This window comes from Bombus bifarius, unplaced genomic scaffold (genome assembly GCF_011952205.1).
Source record: "Bombus bifarius isolate JDL3187 unplaced genomic scaffold, Bbif_JDL3187 scf7180000007966, whole genome shotgun sequence".
Lineage (NCBI taxonomy): Eukaryota > Metazoa > Arthropoda > Insecta > Hymenoptera > Apidae > Bombus > Bombus bifarius.
The window spans coordinates 2,362,250-2,371,354 of record NW_022884352.1 but is presented as its reverse complement, the minus strand read 5'-3'; the positions used below and the strand labels follow the sequence as shown (position 1 = coordinate 2,371,354).

General features: G+C 42.5%; 1 protein-coding gene across 2 annotated transcripts; it reads left to right on the top strand.

Annotated features, from left to right (window-relative positions):
- Window positions 1-206: 206 nt before the first annotated feature.
- LOC117208690 (protein enabled) lies at window positions 207-9,007 on the top strand. 2 transcript variants are annotated; one of them, XM_033449989.1, is made up of 8 exons: window positions 207-429; window positions 2,312-2,633; window positions 2,795-2,916; window positions 3,018-3,079; window positions 3,170-4,500; window positions 4,600-4,788; window positions 4,876-5,128; window positions 5,216-9,007. In XM_033449989.1, the coding sequence occupies exons 1-8, from the start codon at window positions 425-427 to the stop codon at window positions 5,242-5,244; spliced, it is 2,313 nt and encodes a 770-aa protein (XP_033305880.1). In that variant the 5' UTR covers window positions 207-424; the 3' UTR covers window positions 5,245-9,007. The 2 variants fall into 2 exon arrangements, with proteins under 2 accessions (XP_033305880.1, XP_033305873.1); XM_033449982.1 differs by lacking the exon at window positions 207-429 and adding an exon at window positions 1,981-2,201.
- Window positions 9,008-9,105: the final 98 nt, after the last annotated feature.

Genomic DNA, 9,105 nt, shown 5'->3' with positions numbered 1-9,105 from the left:
GAACAAAATGAACCGATTCGACATATATTGCCAGAATTTAAATTTTTTCTGTGAACGACAAAATAACGAGGCGAACAAAATAAGCGAGACAAAGAAAATGAGAAGGAAGAAAAGAGATAGACAATGAACGAGAAAGTAAAAATGGTAGAGCGTACTAACGCTTGCAATTCGAGTATTCCCTCTAGGTAAACGTGTGCATCGAGACGAAGGGTGGTAGGAGTATGGGCCTGGAGTCGGCAATATGGCTGGCTAGATGTGCATAGGTAGGGTGTCGGGGTGGTGTTAGTGCCGTACGTTATTTATGTCGAACTACCGCAAATCCTGCCCGAATCTCGCGTGTTTTCATGGAATCGGTGATATACTGTGCAGAAGCAGGAATACGGCTTGCATGAAGGCATAGCATACGCTTCCCAGTGAAACAAACATGAAGTAAGTTCCACGTATACGACACAGCATCGAGTGAGAGAGAGGGTCGAGTCACACAAAATCGAGCCGAGTTCGGTATATGGGTTCAAACGCAACTTCTTTTTGTCTTTGGTGATTGTTTATCCCGTAGGCTACCAACGGATACCTCTAATAGCTCGGGCATCTCTTCTTACTATTCGTAACTGATGTGTCCATTGTCTATCGATGCAATGCAATGCCTCTTTGGCGTTCAAATTTTTCGAAAAATATCTATATGTAGTGGGAGTCATTTCGGCTAGGGCTTCGCGATTATTTTTTTATCGAATATCTCGAAACGTGTCAGTTCTTTCACCCTCACCGGCTGTATCGCTACCAATCGAGTATTCTTTTCACGCATCCGTTGATCCGCTTTTAGTCTTGCTTGCCGGATGATATTCTGACGTGCTTCCAAATCTTGCGTCTCGACGCCTTTGTGTATAGTAAACGCAAGCGAAACTTCTTTCTACTTTTGTTCATACCTGTCCTTTTTACGTCCAGGCAGAATACCATTCACGCTTCCTCGGGTTACCCTTATCTAAACCCAACTCATGTACGCGCGTGTCTACCACACACAAGACGGATTAGTGTTAGGCGAAAAATTTCGCTGCACACATTTGTTTATGTTAGACGAGAGGTCTGCTACACGCAAGCGCATATTTTACAGTTTTTTCTGCGGACTAAAATTTTCGATATCTTCTACGTTCTTCCTCTATCGTTAATAAATCTTTATAAAATAACCTTTATAAAAGAATTTTCTATATATTTTATACAGACTGCCGATAAAGTAAATATCAATGACATTGAGCCTGAGATATTGTAATCGCCGCTGACACTGATTCATTCACCTCGGCACACGTTTTTACTACTTTATAGGAAAAGATATGAATGAATTTATTCGATAACATATTTACGCCGATCAGTGAGTCACATTATGATTCACGTTCGACGCGTTTTGCACTTGGCTAAGCCCTAATACATATCTAAACGTATGTTTCTCAATATAACGCCAAATTTTGCATTTACGTTTCGATTTCGATCCAGAAATCGAAAGCATCTGCTGTTTTAAAGGAGTGACAGAGGAAGGAAGAAAGGGAGAAAGTGAGAACGAGAGACTTAAGGGCATGTAAAAAAGGGAATGGTTTTAAAAGGGTTATACCGTAACATGATCGGCGAGAGGCTAGTGACGCGAACCTCTGTTCTATCACTTGTACGCAAATAACACGAAAGAATAGCGTTGTCTCTTCTACGACAGAGATTTTTTAAAGCCAACTACGTATAAATCATTTCTTTTGAGTTTCGTTCCCTCAGGTTTTTCTGAACCAAACGTTGAATTGATTTGATCACACGCAACACTTTGCCAATTATTTTATGAAAAAATAAAGGGAGTCGCACAACAACGGACACGGGAAGACTCGAAAACTACGCGTATCGCGGATACTACTCCGGCTCTTATCTCGAATCCAGGCTAGTCTGATCGTACGCTGAGCAAAGAAGGAAGTGGCAGTATCTTTTAGTATTCCGTTTCGTTCTGTTCTCATTTCGTGAGCGGCTCGTGCTGTTTTAACGTGGTCCGCGCACGGTGAAAGTGACACCGAACGTAACGTTGTACGCGAAATCTCGTAATTCCTTGGTTAATAATCATATGAGTGAAAAAATTGGGAAAAATTCCTCGCGATTCCAACGAACGAGGAAACAATGAGGCGATACTCGTATTCTCGTCGACCGCAGCAAATCCTTCCGGAAGAATATCGATCGTGGTAGCATTTACTTGCTGTATTTCGATTATTTCATGCAAATAACCGCTACACGCTTTAGGCCACCAAGGTAGATATATAACGAAGAAAACGTGCCTCTCCTTATGTTTCAGCGAAGTGAGCATATCGTCCGCTCGTGCGTCGGTAATGGTATATGACGACGTTAATAAAAAATGGGTACCGAGTGGCAGTTCTTCAGGACTCTCCAAAGTTCAGTTATATCATCACCAAGTGAACAATACGTTTCGCGTGGTGGGAAGAAAGTTGCAGGATCACGAGATCGTCATCAACTGCGCGATCCTCAAGGGACTGAAGTACAATCAGGCGACAGTCACGTTTCACCAATGGCGAGATAACAAGCAAGTATACGGTCTGAATTTCTCCAGTAAGGACGACGCCGACGCATTTGCCAGAGCGATGCTGCAAGCGCTCGATGTGAGTTTAAACCGATAGAAACAGAAACACACATTGGAAAAGAAGCGCCAACTAACGTAAAGCTAAACTACACAGTCGTAGCGCTTCTACTTCTAGTTTATCTATCGATCAACATGGATCAGGACATACATTATTTAGTAATTGTTTGACATTTAACGTAGGTGTTGAGCAATGGAAGCAACATATCGAGAAGTCTTGCCCCCGCCTCAGCTACTCAACAGCAATCCGTCTTTCAGCAACAGCAACCGACTAATGCTCAATATGACGAAGATATGGGATACAGGTTCGTTCTCTCTATGCTTCTTTTTTTTCGCACCTATATATCGAAAAAGAAATTACTGCTGAGAAAATGAGAAAAGAGTTGATCGTGTATTTGTTGGCCAGAACTATGACCAGGGAAGATGTGGCGATCATTCAGGAACGCAGGATGTCTCAGCAAAGCCAAGGTACGATATAACGCGATAGGTGAATGACGGAATTATCGGATAGAAGCCGCGAGATCGGAGAAACATTTCCAATTCGTGTGTTTTTTACAGCAACAAATAGTCCAAACGCAATTTCCCCGAGTTGCCCCCTCGCATCGCAACAACAACAACCTACTTCGCAACAGCAGCAGCAGCAGCAACAACAACAACAACAAACGCCTCAACAATCTGTGCAACAACAACCGCAGCCACCAGCGCCGCCACAACCACCCCAACAGCAACAACAGCAGCAGCATCAAGCGCAACAACAGCAACAGCAGCCAATGCAACAACAATCACAATCCGGTCATCACAGAACATCGTCGGCACCGCCAGCTCCTCAACCTCAGCAGCAAACTGTTATGCAATCGATGCAAGTTACCGGCGGTATGGGAACTGCTGCAGGACAAATGTCGAGCGGAGGTGCGCCTCCGATACCACCGCCTCAGCCTCCTATGGCGGCGGCAGCTCCACCGTGTCCGCCGACAATGATAAACTTTAACGCACCGGTACCACCACCCCCGATGATGATGAACCAATACGCGCAATCCCCGTCATCTCAGTCGAATCTACCGAATCAATCTCAGGCGCAATCGATTTACGGTAGTACTCAAGGAAACCAGTACGGAGGTGCGCCAAATAGTAATCAGTACGCGACCGTCGCTGTCGTCGGGCAAAGTCCATGTCAGTATCCCTCTGGAAATCAAAATAACTTCTACAATAACAACGGGCAAATTAGCAATGCGTATCCTAGCGGACAACCGGGACAAGCAAACCAATACGGTGGCGGCGGAAGTAGTAGTGGTACGGGTGGTGCTGGTGGAAATCAGTATGGAAGTAGTAATTCGATTAGTCAGTACGCGAGCAGCGGAACCGCGACGACAGGCCAGTACGGGGTAGGTGTCGGAGTCAACGTTGGCCAGCCTAACCAGTCTCAGTACAGTGTCGTATCTCAGGCACAGGCACAGTATGGTAACAACCAACTACAGGCAGTTTCGGCCGCTACGAATCCTTATGGAACACCATCAAACTCGGTGAATCAGTACAGCAGCACCGGCACTGGTGCCGGTGGTAGCGGTGGTAACTGCGGAAGCAATGCAGGCAGTGGCAGTACCGGCCCCGGCAGTGGACATCATGTGCCACCGGTTAATCCTAATATTTACGCTCCCATTGGCAGTGCCGGTCCTCAACCTCCTCCTATGATGCCGCTGGCTGGACCTGCTCCTCCTCCACCTCCTCCACCACCTGCTCCAAAAGTCAACCTACCTGCTACCAATCTTAATCCCCTTTCTGCATCTGGTTCTACCGGATCTGTAAGTTCCGTCACTACCAGCGAACCATCGCCGGATTCCAATTCGTTGGCTGCTGCAATTCAAGCGACTCGTCTTAAAAAGAAGCAGCAGGTTCGTATCATTCGTCTTGAATTTATTTTAACTTTCGTCTCTCTTTCTCTCTACTGATTTTTATCTCTTTCTCACATCACTGTTTCCATGTTATTCTAGGCATCGCAGCAACCCGTGGAGAATAGTGGTTCTAGTACCAGCAGCAGCGGAAGTGCTGGAAACAGCGGGAATTATGGCACTCTAGGAAGGGGCGGAGGTGGTGGAATGGCTTCTATGATGGACGAAATGGCTAAAACTCTAGCTCGTAGGCGAGCTGCCGTTGAAAAGAAACAACCCGAACAACCGCAAGTAGGTTTTTTTTCTCGATTGTAATATTCTTTCTACGTTCAAATTTATTGCTATCAATCTTCAACTTGCAACACGTCTTTTCCGTAGGAACCTGAAAGTTCACCCGATAAGAAATCATGGGATAAGAACAGTTTGTCGAATAATAAATTCTCGAACGGTGCCGAATCACCGAAATCTGTCCGCAAGAGGTTTGGTTCTGCTTCTGAGGATACGCTCCTGAAAGTAAACGGCGTTAACGACGGGGCTGTGCTTACCGTTCAAGAAATGGAGGCATTTAAAGCGGAGATCATCAAGGAAGTGCGCAAAGAATTCCAAAAGATGAAACAAGAGATCGTAGATGGTAACGATAGTTCGATCAAATGTGTTAATGTGTTTGAAAATAGTTTATGCATTCTATTGTTTTTTCCCCCTCTTTTTATACTTTCAGCTGTCAGAGCAGAACTAAGTAGAAGATAAAGATGAGACGCGGACCAGTTTGAACTAAAGCGAAGAAGAAATGAAAAATTCTACCGCTGTGTAGATCAATCGAAACGATCATCGACAACCGTACACGACTTTTTTTTACTACGTATTCGCGAAAATGGAATGCAGTTATACCCCATGTATATCAGACATGTTTGTGTGTAAGTACGTTATATCTAATCTAGTGTTCTAAGTGAACCGTACCCTTTCGTTGCTTACTGGACGAATAGTAAGCAACCATGAACTTTGGATAAAATCGATTCTGATTCTACCAATTCGATGCACAGCACACATCACGGATCGCCTACATTTGCATCCGTATTAGTCTTCGGTGGTATCGTACAATTTCTCTTTCATTAATGACGATTGCTGTTCTCCTTGTTCCGACAAGTATTATTCGTAGTTAAATCGAGCAACCTATCGTGACGTAACATAAAAGCTGATCCCACGCACAATGGTAAACGCTTGCGTTTCTATGTAAATATCACGGAATTCGACTCAGCTAAAGATACGTAAGAATTTATAAAAGAGATTTCTCTAGTCTAAGATGCATTTAAATTGGGGCTGAAAGAACCTTACGCGCGTTAAATTGTTTCGCAATAGTCATGCAACTTTTTCTTTCTTTCTTCTTTTTTTTTTTTTTTTTTTTTTGAACATTTGCTCCCAATTTTCTTATCAAAATGCACGCAACTTAAATTGAATCTTACTTGGATTTTTTTCGTACATACCACCACTACTTCCATGTACAGATTTCATTAATAACGCACAGCTCGATACATTCCAAGTGAAAATGTTTCGGTACCGTAAAACAGGTAGAACAGAATGAAAGCGATCATCGATCGATTGCCACACAATCTTCACATAAACATAAAGTTCTCGGTTGATTCGAGATTTCTCCAAATACACCCACACGATCCGATCGTTAAACGATTACATCGATTTTATATTTACGCATCATTGATCGCTACAACAAATTCAAAATTCGACAAATGACCGACATAGTGATGACAGGGCGATCGTGTTTGCTATCGATATTGTATACTACTCTCCGTTCTTATATTTTTTTATCGTCTCTCGTACGATTCTCACGGAAAATGAGAAAATTAACGTTGCAGTTCATATATATTCTATGTATCTATAATATAGCCGTGTATACGCTGATTCGCACCAGCTTATTGGCATTTATTGCATACAACCAGAACAAAGTTCGGGGAGCGCGAGCGAGCGAGAAAGAGAGTGCAAATGAGAGGAAGAATGAAGCGCGAGAAAGAAGTGAGAAGAAAAAGAAGAAAAGATAATCGTGTATCCATTCCTCGCAATATCTATGTATGTATTTTCGAACGTGCTACATCATCGGTCATTCGATGTACGACGCGATATGACACGATATGAGGACATACTACGATATGTGCGTATCTAAATTCGAATGACGCGTGATAAACATTGACGATTCTCATCGCATTTAACATTTAACTGACATCTTTCTTTCCTTCTTTTTTTCTTTTTCTTTGTTTCATAAGACAGATTTGTGATAACCGATTTACTAAATTAACGCACTAATTAAGAGCGCAACGATAATGTTAAGTATTATCGAACTAAATTTTAAATCTCAATTTCTAGTCGTATAAGGAAAGTAAAGATTAAAGGTATTAATCACCGATACACTGTCACTATTCCGTGGGATAAGCTAATGTCTCGATATGACGTGTGTCTTTCGGAGATGTAACTGATAATTAATAATTGTCCATCGTTTCGCACGTTCTCGCACAAATATTCTCTGTGAATGTGATTCACTACTGATTTTATTCGATCAAACTTTCTCTTTTGTATTACGTATTTTTTCACGGAACTGTAATTCCAGACTGGTACGTCGATCTCAATACATATTCCATTTGCATTTACCGTGAAACATTCTTTCAAGATGTTTTAACGTTCGTGAAATTGAAAAAAGAAAATGAAACGATCAATTTTATAATAATACCGATACGGCGCTAAGCAACAGCCGACTGAACTGAATAAACTGATACTCTTATTGTAACGATAAGTACATAAGTACATATTCCGGCAACGTTCTTTGCCATTTGATGCATTTTACATTGAAATAACGTATTCCGCTCTGTCTATCGCATTCCACTAATGGAAATGTACAATTTTTCAAGGTTTTTACGCTTATCGGGCTTTATATTTTTTCAATGATTTACGTTTCTACTCTACTTTTTAAGCTTTCCACGGTAAACTTAATGATCTTGCAATCAACGTTGCGTTGTCTTGAGAAAAAAAAAAAAAGGAAAAAATAACGATTTGACGAAGCCTTCCGTTCGAAGATGCAAGACTAAATTTTAAACGATTAAACAACAGGTGGAGCAGGTATGAGGATGTGTGCGTGTATGAGTGACATTGTATGTGCGCGCGTACGTATCGAACGTGTGTGTGTCCATGAATGCGCACGCGAATGTCAAATGGCGATGTAGCGTGTAAAGGAGCGAGAACAAGAGAGAGAGAGGGGGGGGGAGAGGAAGAGAGAAGGGGAAATTTTGGGCGCGGCAACGGTGAACGTTCGATGGATTCGAGGGAATGAACTAAATTGCACGGGGTACGAGAAAAGCGACTAGTGTTAGATGCATTTATAATTATATTTAACATATGTATATTTATATATACATATATCATACATGGATAATTTTAATATGACAAGATTAAACGCGCGAGCATAAAGAGTGTTTGTTACGATTGAAATTATTTAAGAAGCGCAAAAGAGAGAGCATGCCGATAACGGATCGACGCGTTGGTTTTTGCGACACCGACGAATCGGGTCGAATCGAGACGGATCGAGACGGATCGAGACGGATCGAGACGAATCGGGACGAATCGAGCCGAGTCGGCGAGACTGTGCCGTGTCCAGGGCCATTATAAACGGTGTGTATTATAATTAATGTATCAGCAGCAAGAAAATACACGTATGATATAAAAGAATAACGAGTGAAACGCTATTTTATGTATTACGTGCGACGCAACGGCAACGAGAGTTCGAAAAAAGCAGAAAGAAATTTTATTTTACTCGCTAATCAACCTGCCTCCCTCGTCATCAAGTTCGATAACGCGCTCGCAGTTTCTGCCGATTATTCCTTCTGTCCGAAACAACGATTGTTAACGTGTCACCGCGTGCACGAGTGCGTACGCGTGCGTGCGTGCGTGCGTGCGTATCAGTGATACCTTAAGTTCGCGTGACTTATTAGCCGACCGTCGAGTCTCGTCGCCGTTTCCCGTCGTTGTTTATAATATATGTAAATCGACGATGCAAATGAAGAATAAATAATTGGAAAAAGCATATGGTAATTATGAACGTTGTAACGAATAAATAGCCTCGTGGCGAAACGAAATGGCAGCGTTTACATGTTCGATTACTTTGCTAGAAGAGGGCCGCACCCTTCGTGTGGCAAACAAAAATGGTGCGTCGTCTGGTCACGAGAAACGTCGATATCGTCCCTTAGCGAACTATCTAGGTTCTACAACTGGCAACGACAACGACGGAACGCATCCTAGACTCATCGAAAAGAAAAGCTCGACGAGGCCACGTAGCGTATTCTATTAGCGTTTAAAGCGACCGCGAGGAAAATTTATACGAAATACAATTAGCAGTACTAACGTACGAAGTTTGAAGAACCGATGCCGAACACGCACTGTTTCTTAAGACGTATCTTGAAAATATTTGTATGTAAATGAATGACGAAACAATAAAAAGTATACGCTCAATCTACGAGAATAGCTCCCCTTTAATCCGAGCTTTAATGCGAGAAGAAAAGTTTTTATTCCAGTCCGCTCGACCCAATGATTCCATCGAGTTATTTATAGATC